This window comes from Chiroxiphia lanceolata, chromosome 20 (genome assembly GCF_009829145.1).
Source record: "Chiroxiphia lanceolata isolate bChiLan1 chromosome 20, bChiLan1.pri, whole genome shotgun sequence".
Classification (NCBI taxonomy): Eukaryota; Metazoa; Chordata; class Aves; order Passeriformes; family Pipridae; genus Chiroxiphia; species Chiroxiphia lanceolata.
Window position 1 is genome coordinate 7,117,179 of NC_045656.1, and position 24,665 is coordinate 7,141,843.

A 24,665-nucleotide genomic window follows, 5' to 3' on the forward strand; every position below is an offset into this window, starting at 1 on the left:
AGTGCATATGGTTCCACGGACATTTTGGGAAGGGAGCAAAGGATGCTACAGACGAACAACAGCAGTTAAGAGCACAGGTCAGGTAAACGCAGTGTTGTCATTAAAATCATAACTTGTCCAGGATATCAGGCTTACATTTCTATTTTCAGAATGCTAAACAGACTCCCTACCCACCACTGTAACATTCACAAAAGATCCCATTTTCCTCAACAAGATACTGTCAGGCACAAACAAATATTCCTCCCTCCAAAGCATCCATTATCCTCGGGGCAAACTAAACCAAATTTCTTCCTACATGCTCGAGCAACATCTATAACATCACAGCAGCTGCTATAAAATATGGAACAGACTTACAGACACGAGTGTGCATGTTCTCATGTGAACATGATGGAAAATTAAGGTTAGCTGAGATGACTTGCATCCAAGGCAAACCCAGAACAGCCCAGCCTCTACCAAACTACAGGATGCTGCTCACACATACCCCAATGGAGGCACCACACATTCCCACCAACAGACATTCTCCATCCTCCTATACAACTTCCTTCTGCCTTCAAGTGATAAGAAACCAAAATACACACTGACCCCTTTCCCATAGCAGAGAGCCTGCAGTTATAACCTCAACATCCTCAGCAGGAACAGGGTTATGTGCAGCTTTCCTACGTGTTCGATGTGTGGGAGAAGCACAAGGTTGTAATTCTGGGCTTTACTTCACCACAAAGGACATGTAAGAGTTGTGAGCTTCCTCATGCCACTCTTGGGCAGAATTCCTCCCTCTCGGCTTTCTTGCCTTCCCAGATCTGAAAAGGAAGTTTTTCTTAGGTTCAGTAAACAGCTGCCTAGGCCAAGGGGAAAGGAAACATGAAACAGTTCCCTCTCCAGTGGCTGCTTCACAGAGATCACCATTTTCATTATCTTCTCTCATTCCACACTTACTCTGTAAAAGCCCAGAATTAAAGTCTTAATCATGACTTACAGAAATCCTGTGGCTGCACATGACAGAAGGATGACAGTTTTTCCTCCTAAAATATCGTTAGAAGTTACAGATTACGACAGTTCCCGGGTAGGAAAGCAGCTATCTTCCTCTGTTTATTACAAGCTGATTATAAAAAAAAAAAAAATAAATTCAGAGCTAACTTTGAACAAATTTTACCTCTATTCAACAGACAAACAACAAACCAGACATTTGTTACATATTGAAAAATATGTTTGGAGTCCTGTTTTAAAAATAGATTCACCTGAAAATGAGAAATATTTGCAAATAAGATGAGGCAGAATGCATTAGACTTCACATAAGACAAGAACTGAACTTGTATATTAAGGAATAAAAATCAGAAGTGACTCACTTTTGGACCAGGTGTGCCAGTGGTGTGTGAACATGGGCTCATGGGGGTTGATTCTGGTTTGCACTGGTCATGCATGTGAACCATTTTGACCTGTACAATCACACTGATAGTTTGGTTTAGTATTTAGCTCTCTAGCTACTGAATTACAGTCCCACCTATGGTGAAATTTTAACGGTCCATTAACAAAGCAAGGGGTGAAAAATAGATTTAAGATCCAAAATTGGAGATTTGTCTGATTGTGCACAGTGCCAGAGCTTCCTGCCAGACCATGAACACATCAGCTCTTGGATACACATTTTACCTTTTGTAAGGGCAAGATAAGACCTCCTTCTGTAGCTGGAGATACTGTGCAGCCAGCTGCAAAGATGAAAAGCATTCTAAGAACCTCAAACAGAAGCTGCAACACACTTACAAAACACCCACCAGCTGAAAATAGAAGCCATCAGGTGAATACTAAAGAGCTGGACCAGACACTTGGGGTGGTGTTTTCCTGTCAACCTTCATAACGAGGTGCTGGTGTCCCGCTGGCTTGTCCTGACACAGACCTAGTGTGCTTATCAATCTCCTGGTAAACTCAAAGGCCACCTCGTAACAGCTCAACAGAAGAAAGGACAAGAAATGCATTAGTATCAGCTACTGTAAAAAGTCTCTGCTACTCTCAGGGCTTTCCTGAGAAGCATGAAAAACAGCCAGTCTCCCAGCTGGCAGTTCAAAACAGCCACAAGGGAAGCAACACGAGTGTGCAAGATGCCTTCAAAACCTCTTCACACCACAAGCGCCACAGGTTTTTGTGTGCAGACCTGATAAAACACTTCAGCACTACCTCACCTGACTCCTCCAGCAGCTGCCAGCACATCACCTTTACCCAAAGTTTACATCCACAAAAGATTTCTTTTTTCATGGTAAGTTCTACTGACTACAGGTGAGCAGGACATTTTTGTCTGCTTTTGTACATCTTTCCTCCTTTGCACTTGCTTTTTTCTTTAAAAAAAAAAAGTCAACACACAGAGAGCAATAAATAAATTGTACAAGCAGGACAGAGAGGCAGCTGTAACTGTACCACAGGCAGTGAGACATCCCTCTGCATGGCAAACACAACGTGGCTGCGTGGGTGAGAGGAGAACAAACACTGCTACTGCAACCTGTACCTCAACAGCAGACACAGCACAAACCTGCCAGCAGGAGTACCGAGCTCCCAGTAACCCACCTCTAACAGCCCTGACCTCCACTGAGCAGCTCCCGCTAAAAGTATCCCCTGATTTTCATTTCCAATTTGTCTTTCCAGTCACGGAATTGCTACAGTCAACAAATTCAAAAAGGTAAATTCTTCCACCTTCAATTAACTGCATTAGTAGTGTTTATAACTACGTGATTGATAAATGCTCTACAGAAGCTGTAATTAATGTATTTTTTCCTTGGAACACACACCGAACCCCTTGGCGCTCAGACACTTAATGAAAAGCAATTTATCAACTTGCTTTGAGCAGCTGAATCCGGCTCCTTAATGCAGAGAGAAAACACACTCTGCTTTAAGCACCGCTCCTCTGAAAGAGGAACGCGCACCGCGACATTCCCAACGCCATCAGACGCGGCTCGGATTTTGATAGGGATGACAGCGACCAGAGCGCTCGTCTCGTTGGGTATGATTCAGTATGGTTTAACTGGGATCTTCTCCCCTGGGATGCAGTCGAGCAGGAGATCTGCAGATGTGCTTTTGCGGGACGGAGGTCGGGAGTGCCTCTTCAGGACACCGGACAAAGTTCCAGATTCTCCCACGCCTGCGTGGCCGGGAGCTCCTCGTGCCGGGCGGCGCTGGCACGCGCGCCGGGAAGCAGCAGCTCAGCGTATTTCAGCCTGGACATGTGTTCAGCTGCTCACAAAGCGGACAAAAATAAAGTGCTTACAGAGGGTTTGAATGCTAATTTCTCAAATTGAGCGCTGCTTTGTATAGTTGACATATGCAAAAAAAAAAAGGAGGGGGAAAAAAAAAAAAAAGAAAGCATTCGGGAGGAAAAGTTTGACATCAGAGAGCATTTTATGTTGGTATTAACCACTGGAGGGGATTAACCAACCTTCAAAGCCTAAAATCTAAACTCACATTTCTGGGAGTATAGGCTACAGATTTCCAGTATAGAAACTGGCCTGTACTCCATGTGGCAGACTGAACGTAAGGATTACATATTTCCATTGCACATGTGAGTCTGTTTCCCATTCCTGCAGGGTCTTGCTCTCTTCCATTTGTCTTTTGATGCAGATAAAAGCTAATGCAGATTGCAACTGCTGATACAGAGAAAGGCACAAGACACAGTGAGCCTTTGGACTAAGGAAAAAAAAAAGACTCGGGTCCAGACTGCTCGAGCATGTCAAGGGATTGTCTTTGAAACTATAAAACTAGAAATGAAAGCGCTGCGTTTTTGTTTGATTTGATCAAAGAGACTAGAAAGGAGGGGGGGAAAAAATCACATCTTACAGATGGAGGGTAAAATTTAACTACTTCACACATGATGTGGGACCAGCTGATCCCATACAGACATAAATAGAGAGAGAAAACAAAGAGGTAAAGTCACTGCTGCTCTGCAGACACTGCCTCCACAGACCGCTGCTTCAGGCTCTGCAAAGAGCAACAGGAATCTGTTTCAAAGCCAGAAAGCTGGAGGAAGCAGCACCCAGCACTCCCCATGGGCACAGGGTTCCAGTCTCCAGTGGTGAGGAGTGAGCTCCTGTCAAATCACAGAAAACAGACCCCAAATGTAATGACTATTTGAATAAATAACTTGATTACCCCCTGTGAGACACTGTTCCAGCGCTCTGACTGCGGGATACTGGCAAACCGTGGCAATCTTCCCAAGGAGGGCTTTGGACTGCAAACTGCAAAGGGACAAGACCATAATTCTTGACTGGAGCATCCGGTCCAACACCTGCTCGGCACCAGGAGAACAAGGCTCTGCAGAAGTACAAATGGCACTACAGGTAGCAGACCTGCAGATCCCAAACTGCAGCATGGAAGAAACAGGTACCTATTGCTGCCACATTCCCTAAAAGCATGGATTTCAAGTATATGCTGGACAGGCTCATGGAAATTTCTAACTGCAGAAGGTGAACCATTTAGATTGCCTCTGGGCTTAAACCATCTAGGTCTTTGCCTTTCACTAAAAATTAAGCAGAAGTCATTTTAACGAGTGAGGTAGACAACAGTCTTGCACAGGAGATAAAAAAGCTCTCCAGATGTTTATTTTAAATGAAATTCAGAAGCCAGTATAAACCAGATTTTAAACACTGAATAATCCTTACCATAATTTGCATGAGAAACACAGGCAAAAGGTTCCATCCTACTGCTCTGAAACTCTCCGGGAACATGCAGGGTTAGATTTTGCTCCTAGACTCTTCAGATAAGAATCTGAAATATGAACAGCCCCATTCTGAAATCCAATGGCTGTTAAGAATGTTTCTTCTCTGTGCTATACATTCTGATGGACGTCAAACACACACATACAGGGGCATCCCATATGAAGAAAGTCTCTGACCTTCCTTACCAAGACTGTTCAAGATTACGGATTGAAAATGTCAGTCCTAAATCTTAAACTTCTTCTCCTCTTGCTACTTCACTGAATGCCTCCTGATTGTGCAAAAGCAGAGTATTCAGGCGTCAATCTGAGTAGTTTGGGTGTTATGCTGACAATGGTCTCCGGAGAGAGGAAGAGAAGAGAGGACAGATTTCCAATAGCTCAGACACTCCCCTGTAAGGAAAGCTGCTACACAGCAAAGGAGATAAATAAAGAGGGAAAGCAACATGCTGGAGAACTTTCACCAAGGTCACGTCAGGATGCTGAACACTACCCATGTGCAGGGGAAGATGTGGGTGCCTATCCCACTACACATATCCATTCACTTGTTGGCAACAACAGTCCTCATTAAACCAAGCCGGTTCTCACCGTGAAAGGAGGACATCGGGAAGATGATATCAGCTAGTGAATACAAAAGGAAAGCCAGCAGAGGCAGTCAGTCCTGGATGGGTGCCCTCTGCAGTAAAACACAGCTCCACAGCATGTGCAGAGCTCCTGCATGACCCAGGAACAGCCAACAGGTTATCCCAGCCAAAAGGACGGACAACTCTGTTCTGACCAATGCTAATAGCTCCTGGCTTGCAGCAGAGAGGAGATTCCAGACCCATTTGCCAAGAGCAGAACCAGGATCCCATCAGAAATGGGCACGTTTATAACTTTGCTGCTACTCAGAGTCACCTACAGGTTGCAGTTCCTCCTTGCTTTGAAATCAGGGCTGTGGACACGTGGCAGATCACTGCAGGCAGACCATACCACGAAACAAGGGCCCTGCACCCCCTAATATTGTATCAGCTACTGCTGCGCCCTTAACAAGAGTGTTTCTTGCCCGTTTCAGCAATCTGAAAGACACGCTGGGCAAAATTTCAAGCTATGACAAAGTGATCTTATCACTTCTGTGCTGTTCTCGCTACACAAGCCCCTGATTCAGCAGCATGTAATAAAATCTTCATTTGCATGAAAAGCACTCTCTGATCACAAAGTCTTCTGTTCAACAGCCCTCTTCCCATCCACAGTGTAAAGTCGCAGGCACCACTGTCATTTTGCTGGTGACTAAGGTGGAATATTTTATTTATGGTTTATTTGGAGAGGCTCTCAACGTTTTAATGTTTCCTGAAAAACAGTATTTTTGAACTAACACAAAAGCTGCACACATCCCAACCATGCAAGCACTGCAAAGTTCACACACTGGGCTTACACCTGTACTTTTAACAACCGTGTCACGTGAAGGACATTTCACATCAGCACACGGTGACCATGAACAGTTCTAAAATGTCTTTTGCATTCAACAAGTCCAGTCCTTTCCAGTTTGCCTTTACAGTGTTTGGTGTCATGACACACAGCACTCAGAGGATGTGTTTCAAAGGAAAGGAAGGTGTAGCCATGCAAAGAACAATGCACTGCCCACAAGAAGATTAATCGCTGTCATGGGAAACCAATAAAAACAAGAATCTTGTTATCTTTCTTTACAAAGAGACTGTTAAAGCTTAACTATGTTAGGAAACTTTTTCCTTTGGATTAAACCATGAGCCTAATGCATGTGGGCATCACACATGCCAGCATATGCAATTAATTGGCTCTCGCCTGATGCTGCAGGAGAAAGTCCAATGTTCCAGAGGTAGGATAAAACCTTCACACAACCAGCCCGTGCCCTCTCCTGCTAACAGCTCTCTCACCAAGGCCGGCCCCAGTTTCCTGTCCCGTGCCACGTAACACCCCCTCCCCTTTTCCACCTGTTAATCATGTCCCACATATACACCCCAAAATCACACCCAGCTCTGAGCAAACTCAGCCAAAGCAGAAATACCTTTCATCACGTCAGCAGTGCAGTCCCCATTTAGAAACGTTTTCCTTCACGTTAATCCAGTGCCAAACGTGGTGGTGTGGGCTGTGCTGATCCAGAAAGGGTGCTAAGGATGCTGCTGCCTCCTGTCTATCACTGAGCGCCTCATCTCGCGCATGGCCAGGCAGTGACGGCCCTGCGACAACAGGCACTTTAAATTGGGCAGCTCAGCAACACATGTACGCTGAATTTTTGAACAAGCTATTCTAAGCTGCTTTGCTAGCAATTTCTGGCCTGTGCAGTTTGAAAGCGCACGGTTCTGGCCCTCACAAAGAGCAGACCTGTAAATGACATCTTGAGGATTAAGCTGATTGAGATGCAATTTGCCTAGCAACCATTCATTAAGCAGAGTTCAGAAACAGGCCAGCAATCTATTCCACCTCCTTATCTGAGCAGTAAACAGATAACAGTCTCTACTGTGTCCTCTATCCTCCAGTTCAGACACATTGTAAACAGATTTTTCAGAAGTTTAAACTCCTACGGTAAATCTCTGAGAACAATCCTGCTCTCCAAACTCGAGGGATTCGGTTTCACCAAATGCCTTACAAGCGTGAAACAGCTCTGGAAGGAGGGTAATGCAAATCAAATTGTGAATGCATTTGCAGTTCCTGTGCCTCCAATATTTTCTCACGTCGAGCACTAAGAGCCCATTCTAGTCGTTAAAATAAAAAATTTTAAAAAATCTTAATCACACAGGCATTTGGCATTGCTATTCTGATCACTGAAAAAAACTCAATAAAAATCTTATTCCCTTCCTTCATCTTCTGCAAAGAATCGATTGACACTTCCAAAGTCTCTGATAGAGGCTCCCCCCCCTTCAGTGAAGAAAACAAAAGTCACGTCCTCCCTCCCATTAAGCATTTTTTCCTCATAAAATAAGGAAGACAACGTAAACGTCATCAGTGAAAAATCAAACCAGCTATTTCAGCTTGAAAACTTTAGCTGAAAAGATTAAGCCAAATCATGGGTTTGCATAATTGTTTCCCTGCAAGAAACATCTGATAATATCCCATTCTGCTCCAAAATTAAACAACAAAGATTAGCACGGGCGTATTTAAGACTATATACCTGAATGGTTTTCCTTTGGTGTACAGTTCTTCTGGGAAATCACTGTGACATACAGCATGCTATTACAATTAAATATGCAAGAAAGAAGAATTAAACTGACTATGAATAATTAATACCCTACAATACTACTTCATAAGGAAAGTCTGGCTGAATATTCCCGCAGATGAGATATACCCAAACACGAGGCACAGCAGAGCTGGCAGCTTTACTTTTATGATGGGGTCTAAACCACTGAGTAACTTCATGGCTGCTACTCAATTCTAGAGAAGGTGCCAGCCGTCTAGGCCTTCTCCTACTGGATTCCCATCCAGCTCCAGAAAAAGGGGAGGAATGCAAGCCTTGCAATAGTTGCTGCACTGCTCATCTACATCCCAGAGGTAAGAGGCTTCCCAAACACTTTCCATTAAAAGTATAAAGCAATTATCTGACTTCCCAGTAGAGAGAATAAAGCAAATATGATGCAACAATTACTTAGGTGATAAGATCAGGCTAAGGTTGTGAGAAAAAACAATTAAAAAGGGTTGCAAGAGCTAAGGAATGCAGCTTACTTTCCCAGAACCTCTCTTAACGACAAAGATACCATCAGCTCGCAGAGCCGACCTTCCTGTTTCGAGTTTACTGTTTTGGAGGCTGCAGAACATCAACTGTAGCAAAGCCACGGTTGGGTGGTGGGGTATGAGCTCTCCATCCCCAGCACAACTCTCTTCTATTAGCTCCTACTCAAGATGGTGATTAAAAATACGTTTTATTTGCACAACAGGACCCCTAAATCACTTAAATTAATATTTACTGAAGTCCTTGTAAAATTGGCATTCAACTGTTGGCGTTTTCCACCAGAGTCCGGTTGGGTCACACAAATACACCTGTTGCAGACTTTCAGCTGGAAATCCCCAGTTCCTCTCCGTTTATCCAAGCAGCACGGCACACCAACACCCCTTCTGGAGACAGGCATCTGAAATCCAACCAACACTTGTGATCACTGGGGTGGAACAGGGCACTGCTGCTGTGCTTGCTGAAGGTGACAGCCCTACCAAGACGCGTCCCTCGCTCTAGGTCCCACATTGCTCCAGGAGGGTCTCGCTCCTGCAGGATCCAACACTCTTCCTTCAACGCAAACAGAAATCGAGGTCCTTCCGCGCACAGGCAAAGTCATGTTCGAAATGTGCTGGCTTAATATTCATTTTCTATTAAAAATTAATAGGATTAAATGAAGCTCACAAGCCGGCGGGCACCAAGACACTTATTTTGCGGATGCACTCGTTGCCCAGAGGAGCAGGATGTGAGGGATGGGTTGCAGTGCTCCTGCAGGATGGTGGTCACAGGATCCATGTGCCTCAGAGGCTGCAGGGGGCTCTTCCCCACATGAGAGTGGGATGTCATTCCATCAGTGTCGTGTTACTCTGCCCCCCCCCCGGCCAGGAACTGGTGGGAAAGGTGGAGCCTCTGAAGAGATCCTGGTGAAAATCCCAGCATCTTCCCACCTGAGATCCAGTCTTCTGGACACCAGCTCCAACCCTCACCCATGTGCACATGTGCCCCTTTCCCACTTCCAGAATGAATCCCCTTGCCAACGAGCATCCTGCAAATACCCAGAGTTTATGTAAGCCAAGTTTAACCTTCAGTCCCTATTAATGTTAACGGAATAGGAAAAAAATTAATCACGGCGCAAGAAAAAAGTCTGTATCCACATTTCTAATTATACAACAAAACCCATCGTGTGGCAATATTTCCAAGCACCTTGCTGGGAATATAATAGCCAATGGACTACAGCTTCCATTTTGAGCAGTGGATACAGGAGCAACTGGCACTGAGGTTGTCAGAGTTAAGGGATGAGGACATGAGAATTAAGGAAAAATGAAGTGGACATACGTAAACGATGATAACAAAAATGTTAATAATTAGAAAAACAGTCACCTTAAAAATTTAAAATTTCATGATCTCTCCTACTTTTTAATGGCTTACCTACTTTTTCCAACCTAATTTGCATGATCAAAATAGGCCTCCTGCCAGGAAGCATTAAAATGGCAGCCCCCCATTGAGACAAAACTCCCTTCACCATACGAGACTGAAGGACTAATAACTATTCCTAAAAACATTTAAATCCATTAATGTGTTTAGCAAACATTATTTAGAATTAGTGCCACTGTCTGGATTTGATCGTGCTCTACTAAAGTGTTTTCTAAAAGCCTTTGAGGGAGGAGCAGGTACCTCCCAAACACCTGCAACGTCTCCAACTCTCTCCAAAGAGCTGAGCATCCTCATGCTCCTGCTCTGCACTGCTCTGAATATCCTCCATCCCAAAACCCCAAAGCATTCTCCAGTATCAACCAGACAATTCCCAACCTCTTTGGGGTGAAGCTGGAAGCACCCCACCAAGATGCAGGGAGCAGCCAACTAGACTACACCAACCTCTACATGCAGCAATTAATTCTAAGGACAAAAAAAACCCAAGACTAGAATAATAATATAAATCTCAATATTACTGATGTACTGAAGATTTGGATTCTGGTACAAATAGATAGTGCTTTATCAAATTCGTCTGAGCTATGGTGTATCCTTTCAATGCCATCTGCACAAAACCAGAGTTTTATCTAAGCATTGGATACTAAAATAAATCATTGTCTCTGTATCTGTGATCTTGTCGGAGACAGACGCACAAACCTGAGAGCTGGCTAGTGCAGGCTTGTCTAGTCCCAAAATAAAATAGATCCGCACTCAATATGATTTATTTTAATAAAAAATAAGGCAAACCAGACTCCTCATATCGAAATAGCTCAGCCAGCGCTCTCCCCAGCCCACAGAAGACATAATGCATGGTGTGAAATTGTCAAAATAAAACTGGGATTGGCACTGCCATTTCCCCTAAGAAGAAATACCACTATCAAGAGATATGTTTTAATGGCACACACATAATGAAGGCTACCTGTCATTCTCCCTTGGTGTATTTACTGCTAACAAAATACAGGACGGTAAGGCTTGGCAGGTATTTTCTGGTGCTTTTTGGCACGTCCACGCCCCAGCAATCTTTTAAGAATGAACTTGGTTCCCAATACCACGCAACAAACCGAACCCATTCTCTGCCCGTCACGCATGAACGAGGTCCTTGGCTGCACTCTCAAAGCACCTAGTCCTGAGCGTCCCCTGTGAGCGGGGACCTCGCGTAATTAGCACAATCTGATACTGCAAACTCAACTAATATTAACGCCCCGAAGCCTCAAGACAGCACAGCCCATGATTTGAGTCCGTCCCAGTAAGACCCTTGTTTTTCTACCTTTCAAAGTCACCAAAGGCTGGTAATATAAATTCTATTGTCCAAAAGCACTGCAAACAAGGGAATTCTTTCTTCTGGATGGATGCGTTCTCCAACCAGCAGCCACGACTAAAGGTTTATACAGGATCATGGAAACACCCAAACCTGTTTATTTCCTTATACAGAGCAACTTCTAACATCTACACTCACTGCTGTGAGATTGCAATGGATTTCATTGGGGCAAGACAAGCTGTCGAAAGGCACAGATTATAAAAATAAACACTAACCATTTTTAGACCTAACTTTCCTCCACAGACTGCTTTTATGCCATTTCACTGGAATTGTTACATCAGAATAAAATCAGATTTAATTGGCTCTTAAATAACTGAACAGCCACTTTAATTTTATTTCAATAGCAATAATTCATAAATCAAGCAGCTGAATTCTAGCACAGTGTGACAAGTAATAGAGCAGAACACACTGAAGGAGAGCACGAACACCACATGGTGAAAGGTGATTTTCTTAAACTTCAGGCGTCGCCATTTTATGGACATCGCAGAGGTACCACCACATAAATACATGGAACTAAAACCTGTCAGCCCTGGGATTGCCACACAGTTTATCAGCAGTTACCGCTTAACAAAGACCATGGATGAGAGGATCCTTGCCCAACTGGAACTGCCAGCAGAGAATATCTGGGATTTTAAACCGTGGATGCAATTTCCCTCATGCACACTAGATGGAAGTATGGAAAAATCTTAATTCTTTCCTGTCTCGACTGTAAATTTAACTGGTTGAAGTGTTATGTCGGACTGTCACATTTTGAGACTTCTTTTGGTTCTTAATCAGCAACTTCATTGATAAGTTGTAACTAAAAGACACCCTGAAATATTAAACTAAGCGTGTTGGAAATTCACAGTAAATACAAGAGATATACAGCAGAAATATTAAAGATATTATTCAGGTTACATTCCTGAAGTACACACATTCCATTTCTAGAGTGTTTAAATAACAATCACTTATGAAAATACTTCAGAGACATTGAAGTTACAGTTTTCAAACGTTCAGGTTATTTTAACAAACATCACCTTGTTAATGACTAGAACAGGGAACTGAGAAGGATACAACAGGATTCATAAATGCTGCTGAAGTTTGACTGGAAAAACCCCAGCAGATTTGTAGAAATAGTGGGAGAGGTACAGGGAGAGAGAGAACCTGAAGTCTAGTGGAACAAGCAGATCAGAGCAGCAAACCTGAATGGGATTAAATTACACACAAATCTCCTGGAAACGATCTAAAAGTGACTTGTTCCAAAACAATCCATTTCTAAATTTAAACACTGAAGAGTTCACAGACACGAAAACTAAATCAGGCGATGGTGTGACCAGGAAAAAGCTGTTTTCCCTCCCCTGCTCCAGCTTTTTCACATATTGATTTTCCTCCACGCTCATTCACAAAGGCTCAGCAGAGTTGTGAACAGTTTAAAGTCAAAGGATGCACAAATTACCGGCTCCAGGAATACATCACCCGTTCCAGGCAAAAGCTGAGGGCTTTGCTGTAGCTGAAGAAATAAAACCAACCCAGAATCAAAATAGACTAATGAGCTGGAAGTGAAGGGCAAGCAAATCCCTAATTTTCCCTGTCCACAACAAAGCCAAAGCACACGACATTCCTCAAGCTTATAAGACAAAAAAATTGAGAAAAACAGTGCCTGAAGAGAAGGGTGAATGAAGAACAATGCTGGATAAAAGAATAATAAAGGAGGCATGAAGGGCTCCCCTTTCCAGATGTTAAAAACACGTGTTTTTTTCATTCCAGGTTTAAAAAAAGATTAGCAGAGGAGGAAGTTTACTTTGGAGAGTGGGAGCACCTGCATAATTTCTTTCTTGAAAAAGGTTCATACTATGCTATTTCCATCCAATACATTTTATATATATATATATATATATATACACAGTATTGGCTCAAGACATTCACTGTATGACATTTTTCAGAGCATTTTGTGTGCAGGAACTGCCAACAGAGAGGGAACAAAATGAGTGGCGAGGGAAAGCCACAGGAAAGGGCAGGACTGTGAGACTCACATCCTCCAACATGCACGCTCCAAGTTTAACATCAAGGCAAGGAGAGGGATAGCAGGATACAGCAAAGGATACGCTGGGGTCAGGAAATGAAAGAAGAATCCACAGCGCTCAACACTGACTTACGTGATGTTTTACCAATAAAAACAGGTAGGAATTTTTTTTTGCCCGTGGCTCCATCTTAGCCAGGCCAGGGAGATTGTCCCAGTAGGAGAAGTGAAATTAGAGAGCACAACTGGATGCTGGATCCACCCTGAAGAGCAGAGCACTGCGTTTCACCTATTTCCACTTGCTCTCGCGTGGTTCCCAAATTAGAAACAATCAGAATCCTGCTGGAAACAATATACGGCACCTTAATTGGGTTGGCTGCGCTACAGACGTCAGCAATGTATCACTTAGTAGATCATTTTTTTGACTGCCTTTTTTTTTTTTTTTAAATCCTAAAAATAGCTTCACTTTCACGGTTCACCTTTTCTACCTCACGTTACTACAGGCATCGTAAAAAATTAAACATTCGCACTCGTTGCACGTCGAGGGTGCTGCAGAGCCCACTCCTGCTGGAGGCAGGATCTGACACCTAATTCAGCAGAATTATACTTAAGGGTTTGTCTCAAATGTGTTGCATTTACGGAGAACCTGTTTTCTAACACGTTTCCCCGTAGTACACCCATCAGTGCATCTATTTAAAAGCCTGGAGCAGCTCAGTTATCTCTAAATACATCAACAAACCAGACATTCCACTGCTCCGCGCATTTCAAGCACTCCAGAATCGCTGCACGGGACTTGGAAATTCACATTAAAAATCCCTCCCAGTTTTCATTCCCGCACACCCCCTGACTGCTACACCCCCACTATTCCCTACCAGGGCCATGCTGCAGCCAAATACATTCCTGAGAAATTATTCCAATAGCAAAATATCACCGTTTTCTTCACAAACCCTGGAAACTTGGACTGATCTTCAAACACGGCATAAACAAGTCAAGCGATGAGAATATGTAAATGAAGCATAATTCCTGAGCACAATGGGGGAATAATTATAGCAACAATGTAACAAATAAAAAATGAACAGGGTGGCATGGAGAGACACCCAGACAGAATGTCCCAAATTAAGGAAAAGGGGTCTGCAGGGTCTACAAAGTAAGACCAGCCACAGATCATCCATAGGCTACAGTCACTGTTTTTTTAAGTGTCCCTTTAAACCAAATTAATAAAACCATTGAAACCAGCAGCTGATGAACACAGCAGTCTCTGTCAGCTCCAGGTGCAGGCAAACTGAGGCCAAGCTATGCCTAGTTTGGATAGCAAGATCAGCTTTTGAAGATATATAACTCCTTGGAAAAATACCTTTGGGTGAAGTTCAAAACAACTTTTCTGGATGTCCATCAGCAGAAAGGTTGTTCAGGAGTTCTGTCAGTACTTGGAAAGCAATTTTATTTTAGAAAGAAAAATGATGAATAGTGCGACAAACTCATTTTAGCATTCACAGTCATAGGAGTCACAAAATACAACGGGAAAATGGGAATGTGGCATACCACACAAGGAATAAAAATCTCAATTATTCACTTCAATCCCCAGTTCGAAAGTATTTAAAATACTGAAAAATGGGGGATACGCCCCTTGCAGATGGAGAAAACTGCAAAACCTTTACTCATCCTTAGGAGTATCTTACCCAAAAAACAGCCTCAGAGGAGTCAGCAGGTCCTGGTTACAGTGTACAGCACAATGGAGTGACCTGTTACTCACCTGCTGGGTGTAGCATTTCACTGAACTACATGTTCTTAAAGCAATTATTTAAAAGTGCTGATCATCTGTTAAATAACTCGAACAAGTCAGGCTGTGGCTATGTGCTCAGTGGTGTATTTAGCAACCCCATAAATCCCAGAATCCTGGAAGTTACCAAGCTTTAGAGAAATACAGAATGGACATTACTGCATCTCACACTTCACAGATCAGTGACTCCCCTCACTGTTACCTCACTGAAGAGGTAGCAGCATATAGGATATAAAATGTTTTGGTGATGAAGGTTTTGGGGCGGGGGCAGCCAGAGCAACACCTCTACCTCCTTCCCTCCCATTTCCATGTGCTGGCCAGTAATGAGTCAAGGTCAAAAATGAAGAAGAATAGAGATGAATGGACAAACCAATGTGGAAAAGTGTTGCACTGGAGACAGCTATAAAAGTTTCTATCCCACACCCAGGCATTTCAGCAGGTGCTGGAGAGGACACAAGCTGAGGCTCCTGCACGTGACACAGCAGTCTGAGCTTCTGGGAAACACAGATACTTCAGTCCTTGACAAAAATCCTTACTTCTCCTCTTGATCTGGTAACAGCTCCCAGAAGCACAGATATAAAAGCTCATCTATCAGAGGACAACTTGAAACAAATACAAATAAGACTTAAACGAAGGCAAATATCCAAGCTGCAGAGAACACAAAGGTTCCTTAATTTTGCATTTGGAGAAAAAACCAATACTACATGGACATTCTCCAACACATTTTTAATGCTATTAACAGAAATAGCACCCCGGGCTGTGCTCAAGCAGAAAAAGTGTGAAATTGTTTGCAATGTGGAGTGAAAAGGGGATCAAAAATACCATCTCATAAAATGGCATTTATTTGGTGCTAAGTGAATTATTTATTCAATTGAGAAGTTCACAAAGTGACAGAGGCGTAAACACAAGCGAGGTCACCACTTCATGTCAGTATCAAAGCTGATCCCGAGCAGAATTTAAGCACCTGCCTTTTCTTTTATCTCAGCACAAAATGAGATTTCTTTCTTTTTTTTTTTTTACACTTCAAAAGCCATGTAACACAACAGAATACATGCCAAGCATGCAGGAACAGAGCATGCCAGCATCTTTCAGCAATCAGCTTTCCCTTGTCATCCATTATGTCAGATTTATCTATTTTTGCTTAATTCTTGCTCCAGCAATACGCATCCTTCCTCTCTCCAGACTATCAGGCTGCTTGGGCTGGAACTCAATACAGCTTCTTAAAATAGTTGAGAAATATTGAAAATACTTGAAGTGATGCCTGTAAATTACAGCCAATTCATCAACTGATCCTCCAGCTCCCCAGACAAGGGTCAATTCTGATTTCTTCACCTCAGAAAGTCTAACCAGACTAAATATCATTTAGGAAATGTACACCCTCTCTTTTATGGGAACATTTTTCCATGAAAGCTTAGATCCTGTGTTAATTTCAAATCTTGACCTCTGTTTGCTCTCTTACTTGCTTTTGATCCAAACCTTCCCCTGCTAAAAATTAATAGTGAGTTCATCTGCTTTCAAGTTTCCTTTCTTTATCATTGCTTTCCCTCCCCCAAGTTTCCAGACCCTCTGGAATGACTTTACAGGACACCAGAAGCATCTCAACACTCTCCCTGCATCCTTCACTCCCTGCTCTCTCCACCTCTAATATCTGTAAGACCCTTCAAGAGCATCTTTACCTACTGCTTATGTACCTACTTAAATGAACAGACTCCAGCAAGTTCAAATTCTTAGGCTGAAAAAAACCCTGACCAGAGATACACACACTGAAAGGAAAATGCAACTATCATCACTCTGTTCCCTCAATGCCTGTGTAGCACCGAGCACGGGATTTTCTCAGTCAGCTGCTGAATCAGATGAAGTTTCCGCTGCACACGCACACACACACACACACACACATACAGACACAGTCAGGAAGCCCTGAGACGTCCAGGAGGATTTACTCCATCACAAAGTCACCACCATTGCTCCAGCACAAATGACATCACTCAGGAACCCAACCTCATCCTCCTGAGAGCTCCCAGCTCCCTCCTCTCCCACAGCGACCCGGGCAACAAAGAACCGTGTTTGTGCAATAAAGAGCGGATAAAAAGTATTGCTGCAAAAGTTTTCCCAAGGAACTTATGTTTCTTGAGACTGTGGTTAGAGAGAAAATTAAGGACCGTGCTAAGAAGTGAGCAGAACAAATTATGGCTGAACTAATTAACCTGCACCTGTGATTACCCTAAACTTGTATCAAGTGATGAGAGGTGATACCAAGGGAGGGTGAGGCATCCGTGAGCTCTCGCAGGTGCTGCTCGGAGAGGTTCACACACTGCAGAACCAAAACCATTTCAACACTTTGCTGCACGAGTGGACTGAGAACAGAGGAGTCCAGCTCTGCAGTTTCTCCTTCTTCTTCTTCTTCTTAAGACGCTTGAAAATCGGTTGGTAGGGAATAAAAACGACGGATGATTTACTGACGATATCTGTGCCCTGCCCATGGCGGGGGGGCTGGGACGAGAGATGGTCTTTAAGGTCCCTTCCAACCCAGACCAGCTTGCGATTCTCTCGCAAAAGGACACTTTTCTTGGGGAAAGAATCACACAAAGGATGTGCTCGCACTGCGACCGCAATCCCCCCTCTCCCCTGACGGCACTTCTATCGCGATGGCTGGCGCACTATCGCGATCCGGGCCGCGTGTGTGGTACCCAGGGGCAGGTATTCAGGGGCTGCCGAGGGGCCTGGGCGCTGAGCAGGGGACACCCGGGGAGGTGGATGTCGCGACAGAGGGGGGGGGCGGGTCGCGACACGGACGCGGGTCGCGACACTGGTGATCCTCAGCGGCAGGGGGGAGGGGGACACCCGGGAAGGACAATGGGGAGCAGGGCGGAGGAGGGGGGGGGGAGCAGCGCCGCGCCGGTCCCGCCGCGCTGCGAGGGAGAAGCGGCGGAGGAAGAGAAGCAGGAGAAGGTGTCGGCGTGGCCGGCGCCCTCCCGCCGTGGCCGCACTTACTCTCGGAGCCCCTGCCCGGCCTCATGGCGCCGCCGCCGCTGTGCCCGCCCGGCCCCGCCGCCGCCGCCGCCGCGCTGCTGCCGCCGCTGCCGCCGCCGCCCGGGCCGACCCTCCTGGCTGCGCAGCCGCCCCGCCCGCCCCGCCCCGCGCACGCGCGGCCACGGGCACGGCGGACAGGGGAGGGAGGGGGGGGAGAGGGGGGCGCGCCGCGGCGCCCCCTGGCGAGATTGCGTGAGCGCAGCGCAGGGGGAAGGGGGGACACGGGTGGGGACATAGATGGGACATGTAGTGGAGGGACATCGGGGGGACACAGAGGGGTACATAGAGGGGACACTAGAGGGGACATGGGAGGGACATACGGGGGGACACAGAGGGTACATAGAGGGGACAGGGAGGGACATACGGGGGGACCACAGGGGACATAGTAGGAGCATGGGAGGGACACAGAAGGGACATGTGGGGGACATCGGGGGGATACGCAGAGAGGAACATGCGGGACATGAAGGGGACATAGGGAGGACATGGGGGGACAAAGGGGAATATACGGGGGGAAGGGGTAACATGGAGGGGACGCAGGGGGACATAGTGGGGATTGATAGGGACATACAGAGAGCACGGGAGGGACATATGGGGGGACATGAGAGACATAAAAGGGACTGAGGGGACACGGGAGGATCACGAAGAGGGGGGGGGACACAGGGGGCTCCACCACGGCCCCAACGCTGCCCACACCGAGGGGGCCTCAGCAGTGTCCTTGCCATAGCCGGGTCAGTCAGAGTACCCTGTGCTCTGGAAAGGTTTGTTCCCCTTGGGGAAAGGGGAGTTTGCACTCCCGATTGTCTGCAATGGATAATTAACCTAACAATCAAAGCTCGTTAAGGAGCTGCAAGTGGGGAAGGCACAAAACTTCACCCCTTCCACTGCTGGGCACATTTCCATTGCCCCTAGGACTGGCTGTTGCTCTGGGCACTCGGATCCATCCCTTCTCCTGCCTGGAAGCAGCCTGGAATGCTCTGCGGCAGCACAGTGAAATCCTGAGACTCCCATGATGTGGCCACACAGAGGGGACAGCCTTGGCTCTTGTACCCCAGCCCTTGAGACACCTCCAACCGCACTTACCCACTTTTTTCCCCTACAGGGTGTAACCTTCAGATGCCACAGCTCAGGATATGGATCTAAGCTCAGCGGGGGAGAGGAATGACATAAAAGCCTTTGGGTGGAATAAAACGGAGGGAAGGTGATGGCTGTGAGGTCTCGATGCAGGGAGGAAGAAAGGAGAGAACAATGACTTGTGCTGGACCACATTTTATTGCAAGGAAAATAACAAAAGTTGGAGAGCAGCGTCCAAGGGACCACAGCAGCCCCTACATCCTGGAAACAGGAAGACACTCCTGGAGGCTTCCCAACCCGGTTTTGAGATATCTCACACTCCCGAATCCTTCAGCAGCTCAGAATGGTAACAGCATCTCTTCACTGGTCCGCCCTGCTCCTCCAGCCTTATCCGTGCCAGTTACTCTCCATCCCCAACCGGTTACCCCGAGCTGCAGAACCTGCTGCTGTTCCCACTTGGGCTTTTCTTTAGCTGCAACAGTTTCTATGTTTGTCTATCTGCAGCCTTGGTGCAAAGAATAGGGCTTTGAAATAACTCCGGTGCAATAAAGTATTCAAATTCCTAAAAAGGGGGTCCGTGCTGGTTTTGCATGACAGACAAGCCCTTTAGGCATTACAGATGTTTCAGCTGCCAGCAAATCCCTTAAACTGATCCCCTACACGCATGAACTTCAACAGGGCAGGGAGCAAAGCCAATGTAAGACCATAGTGGGGGCTGGGGTAGGGTGTTCCTCCTGTGTGATCACACTGGAGTGGTTCAGCCTTCAGAGGAGAAGACAAATGTGTGCTAATCATCCTTCACTACAACCCTGTGTCCGCTAAAAGACAGGAGATGCTCCTGAACTTCCAGGTATAAAAACCTGTGAGTAAGAATGCAGGACACAGCCCAAAAGAGGTGGATGGCAGCTCTGTAAATGCAGAACCATGGGTGCAGTTGGTTCTCTGATGTCCATCCCAGCTTCCACAAGGCCAGGTGCAGTAGAGAATCTGAAGATCTATTGCAGTTTGGGCCATTCTCTCAAAGAATAATATATTCCACTTCAGCCCACTATATTAAGTCCATTATCCTCTGTTTCTGGACTGAACAGAGGTGCCAAGATATCCACAGGGGAATATAGGATCTGTTTCTCCAGATGATCAGAGAGTTCAGGGGCTCTTAAAACACTCAACTCTTCACCTCCACCCTGAGCTTCAAACGGACGTCACACAGGAAAGCATTCATCAGATCCTGCCCAGCCTCCTGAGCAATCCTGCTGATGACTTTCCCTCCTCTTCCAATCAACATCCTCTGCATTAAAACCCAGAGAAGACATCATCAGATTCATCCTTACATTGCCCAGCTGCAGGGAGGAATCACCCAAGGAGGACAGCAGGGCCACAAGCAGCAAGGGAAATTCCAAGAAAAAACCACGGGCTACTCCAGGGAGGTGTAAGCTACTATTGAATAGTCTGTGTCAGGCATGTGGCTCTTCCCAAAGGAGGGGGAGAGGGGATCACAGCAAGGATGCACATGTGCTGGAATAAGGGAACCTCCCTTCACCCTCCCCAGTGCCCCAACTCTCTTCCATCGCTCACCATATGAGCCTTCCTTGGGACCAAGAGGTTCTGCACGATGAGGAGCTCCCCACATTCTCCTTCCTCCCACATCTCTGTCACCTGCAACAGCAAGAGTGCACTTAGCAATCCTGGAAAACCCTCAGGAACCACAAAGACCACTCCCTTGGAGACACCAGCACACAGAGGGCCTCACAGCACCTGAAGTGCAAATACTGAGTCACCCCAGATTCCACAGATCCAAATGAAGGGATTCTCATCACACAGCCCAATGTTTCCAGTTAAACAGCTCGTGGGCAGATCTGCCTGTGCACACTTCCCACCTGAGTCACGCCATAGGGCACCTCCAAGGGCAGGTACTCCAGGACCTTCTCCCTGATGATGTTGTCACAGACTTCCTGAGGTGACTGGCTGGTCAGGACATCGCTGTGGAACTCCCAGGGGCCTGGCTTGGCTTGCATCAGGAGGTACTGCTGTGGGCACAACACACACCCCCCTGTCAGCTGTCAGGTACCACTTGTCAGGTGCCAACACCCCTGTGCTCGTTCTGCAGTGAGGGCACTGCTGCTGGCCTGGTACCAGAGCAGGAGTTTGGTATTTTTGGCAGTGAAAGGAGAAAACGAAGCTCTGAAACTCCTGCCCTGCCAAAGGGTCACCCCTCCCTAGAGCCGTCTGTGTGAGTTACAGAAGGCCACAGCACCCCTGGAGCTGAATAATGAATGGTGGGTGGTCATTGTTCTGAGCAAGCTGCTTTTTGGAGAGCCCCAAATGAGAGTTTTGTACAGAAAACTCTGGAAATGCAATACAGACATATCCCCATGTTGACACACAACACTTTCTCCCCATCCCAGGCCAGGAACAGCAGCTCTGCTACTTCCTCACAGATTAAGCTCAGGATGAAGTGCTGGGGTCCCACACCAGTCTCAAGGTGTGACACAAGCTCTGAGTTACCTTGAGTGTATCCACCTCCTCCCCACTGCGAGCTGCCAGCATGAAGATCTCCCGGAAGTTTGGCCAGCCTTTCATATCTTTTAGATCCTTGTGTCCATAGTGCTTTGGCCCTTGGGCTTCCTCTGTGATAGGGCTGGATTTAGCATCCCTCACACCACTGCTGTTGTCCAAACCAGAGCCTTCCCGGGCCTGATCCGTTTCCTGCCGACAGGGAGACTCTGGGCCCTGCTTCCCAGGAGGAAAAGCCCGAGTGATTTGAAGAGGAGGCTTGGCTGAAGAAATGGAATCAGCTTTAAATGCAGATTTCACTTCCAGTTTCTTTCCATTTACAATTCCCTCTGTTAGGTCAGTTACTATGTCCAGCAGGAGATACTTCTTCTTTAGTATGTCCACCTAAAGTCAGGGAAAGGTGTCAGGATTTGTCCTAAATGAGCTGAGCAGCTGGGCCCTGGATCTAAAGGAGCCAGAATAAACCACTCAGGGAAGCAGCTGCTGCAGGACAAGGCTCCTGCAATAAGACAGGACAGTTTGGTGACCAGGAGTGTGTCACCAGTGCCAGCACAGTTTGTCCAAACGCTGAGAACCTGTCAGCTCTGCTGAGATTCTGTCTGGCCAACTCCACTCCAGCTCCTCTTCCCAGGTGGATTTAAACCCCAGACTGCAGCACAGCACCAGTGCATGCAACATGTACACACACACACTGCAATATGCTGGAGCAGAGGGGGAAACCAGTGTCCTTTAACACACCAGGGACCCAAAAAACCATGGCTGCTGTTGTCAGGTGGTGTCTGAAGAAGGCAGAAAGAATGAGCAGGATTTACCTTGTTCAGGACCAGGACACTGGGGATGTGGGGAAACCGTGACAGACACTTCAGCACCTCCTTGCTCAGAGCGTTCCTCGTCCAGTGATCTGACACGTCCACCAAAACCAGAACTGCCAGGAGAGAGGGAGGGAAATAGGATGAACCTGCCTTTTCCAGAATGTTCACTTGCAGCTTTAGAGTCTGTGGTCACCCCCCTCCTGCTGCTCCTTCTCTCTCTTCCACAGGAGATCACAAAAAGAAGAGTTTTAATTAGTAAAACACTAAAATGCTGCCATCAAAATGACATCATACGTGCTAAAACTTAACATCCAAGCCCAATTATTAAACCAAGCTGCCCCCCCTCAGTACCAGGCAGTCCTTATCCACTCCACAGCTCAACATTCCAAATCTTTTCTCTGTCCTTCCCTCCTAGCTCACAGTCCCAGGGCTGCCCAGCAAACACCCATACACCACACCTGTAAACCTGTGTGGCAGAAAAGGGTTTGGTTTGTTCCAAGAGGAGTTGAGAACCCACCTAAATCTGCATGTTTCATGCTGTCCCACGGGTCTGTCAGCATGGCTTTCTCTAAATTATGTCTGAAAGATACATGAAAATGAGTCAACCAGACACAGTTACAATTGTGCTCCTTCCCCTCAAAGTGGGGGAAAAAACCAGAGTTTTCCCTCATCCCAGATGCCACAAAGCTGTTTTAGGGGCTGTGACATCCCTTGTCCCATATGCAGAAGCAAACTCAACAGGGATGTCACAGGCTCTGTGTGCTACTGAAATTGCAACCATAAATGAGGCAAAATAAGGCTAAAAATACACATTCCTGTTGCTCCTATTTTACAAACTCTGCACAGTGAAAAATCACATTCTGGTTTTATCAACCCTTGACAGGCAGGAGCCTCCCTCTCCCCACTCCAGTGGTGATACCTTTTGACTTTTAATGGATTAGTAAGGCCAGGTGTGTCCAGAATGATCTAGAAAGAGGAAAGACAGATCCTGTAAGTTTGCCTGTGGTTAGTGGTCAGGGTAAAACTCATATTTGTGCAACGAGGAGTGATCCCACAGGACAGAGATGAGCAAACCCTGCCCTTTCTGGCTCACACTGCCCAGTGCCCCAGGCAGGAGCAGCTCTGGGAGCTCACCAGCTGTGTGTCCTCGTGTGTGATGACACCCCTGGCTTTGCACCGGGTCGTGTGAACCTTCTTGGAGACTGGGAAAACCTGCAGGAAATTAAACATGTTACACAGCCAGAATATGGCAAAAAAAAAAAAAAAAAAGGCAATATATCAGCCTGAACTTGTTGCTCCAGCCCAGCCTCACCTTCCTGCCCAGGAGCTGGTTGGAGAGTGTGGATTTCCCGGCGTTGGGGGCGCCGATGATGGCGATCCTCAGCACCTTGGGGTTCTTGGGCTGGTCGGGCCGGTGCTGCAACAGCCGCTTCTGCTCCTCTGCGGGGGAAAGGAAGGACTTGAGAGCTGCTAAACCCCCTGGGTGGGTCGAGATTGTCCAGGAGGAGCAGCACCGGGCACCATCTCACCTTTGCTGGTGGCCACGGGTGGCGGGTGCTGGCCCAGGGGGGCGGGCGGTGCCTCGGCGGGAATGCCCAGGAAGCTGCCCAGCGCAGAGCTGCTCCCGTTCCAGCGGGCAGGGACGCTCAGGATCCTGCCCAGCGCAGAGCTGCTCCCGTTCCAGCGGGCAGGGACGCTCAGGATCCTGCCCAGCGCTGCTCCAGTTCCCAGCTCCCAGTTCCCGCTCCAGCGGCTCCCCGGGAGGCAGCCTGGAAGGACACCACCAGCAAACACTGCATATACCGAAAACGTACCGAAAACCTCCCAAAATCGCGCTGTTCCCTCCCTCCCCGCGCAGCAGCGCCCAGGCAGCGCTGCTCCCCCGCAGCCTCCACAAGGCCTCTGGGCCAGCCTCAGAGCGCCCGCCCCACTCCTGCCCGCCGCCTCACGTCCCCGGCCGCCCCCGGGAGCATCCCGCGGCCCCGCCACACCTATTCGCAGCAGGAGCGGCCCCGTCGCGGCCCCGTTGCCCCAGCGCAGGGCGCGGGCGACGGCCGCGGCCATGGGAGCCGCCATATTGCCCCGCCGCGGAGCACGCCGGGAGCGCCACCAGTGCCCCTCCCCATTGGCGCGCCAGCACGGGAGCATAGAGACGAGGGGAGGGCGGGGCCAGCGCGCCGCTCTGCCGCAGGGGGTTATGGGAAGGAAGCGGACTGGGCGAGATAGTGGGAGCGGGGAGCGCCCCCTGCCGGCCCCGCCGAGCAGTGCTCCCAGTGCTCCCTCAGTGCTCCCAGCGATCCCCCCAGTGCTGCCACTGCCCCCA

At 47.1% G+C, this 24,665-nt stretch overlaps 2 protein-coding genes across 5 annotated transcripts in view; both read right to left on the reverse strand.

Moving 5' to 3' along the window:
* FAM222B (family with sequence similarity 222 member B) overlaps positions 1-17,961 on the reverse strand; it is a 36,493-nt gene extending 18,532 nt beyond the window's left edge. The window contains exons 1-2 of one of the 3 annotated variants that reach the window (XR_004360478.1): positions 17,907-17,933; positions 8,029-13,474 (exon numbers count right to left, since the gene is read on the reverse strand). Coding sequence is in view for 2 of the 3 variants with exons in the window: in XM_032707503.1 (XP_032563394.1) it covers positions 17,169-17,244 (76 nt within the window). In the remaining variant the exon portion in view is untranslated. Of the gene's footprint in view, positions 1-8,028; positions 13,475-17,168; positions 17,643-17,906 lie in introns of those variants that run through there. The other 2 variants (XM_032707505.1, XM_032707503.1) reach the window with 2 other exon arrangements.
* Positions 17,962-19,195: 1,234 nt separating this feature from the next.
* ERAL1 (Era like 12S mitochondrial rRNA chaperone 1) lies at positions 19,196-24,458 on the reverse strand. 2 transcript variants are annotated; one of them, XM_032707765.1, is made up of 12 exons: positions 24,334-24,427; positions 24,048-24,111; positions 23,872-23,996; positions 23,655-23,782; positions 23,477-23,554; positions 23,262-23,308; positions 22,860-22,921; positions 22,343-22,455; positions 21,522-21,914; positions 20,894-21,043; positions 20,592-20,672; positions 19,196-20,304 (listed from the first exon to the last, which is right to left on the reverse strand). In XM_032707765.1, exons 1-12 carry the CDS (start codon positions 24,416-24,418, stop codon positions 20,182-20,184), a joined length of 1,449 nt encoding a protein of 482 aa, XP_032563656.1. In that variant the 5' UTR covers positions 24,419-24,427; the 3' UTR covers positions 19,196-20,181. The 2 variants fall into 2 exon arrangements, with proteins under 2 accessions (XP_032563656.1, XP_032563653.1); XM_032707762.1 differs by having other exon boundaries at positions 23,872-24,111; positions 24,334-24,458.
* Positions 24,459-24,665: the final 207 nt, after the last annotated feature.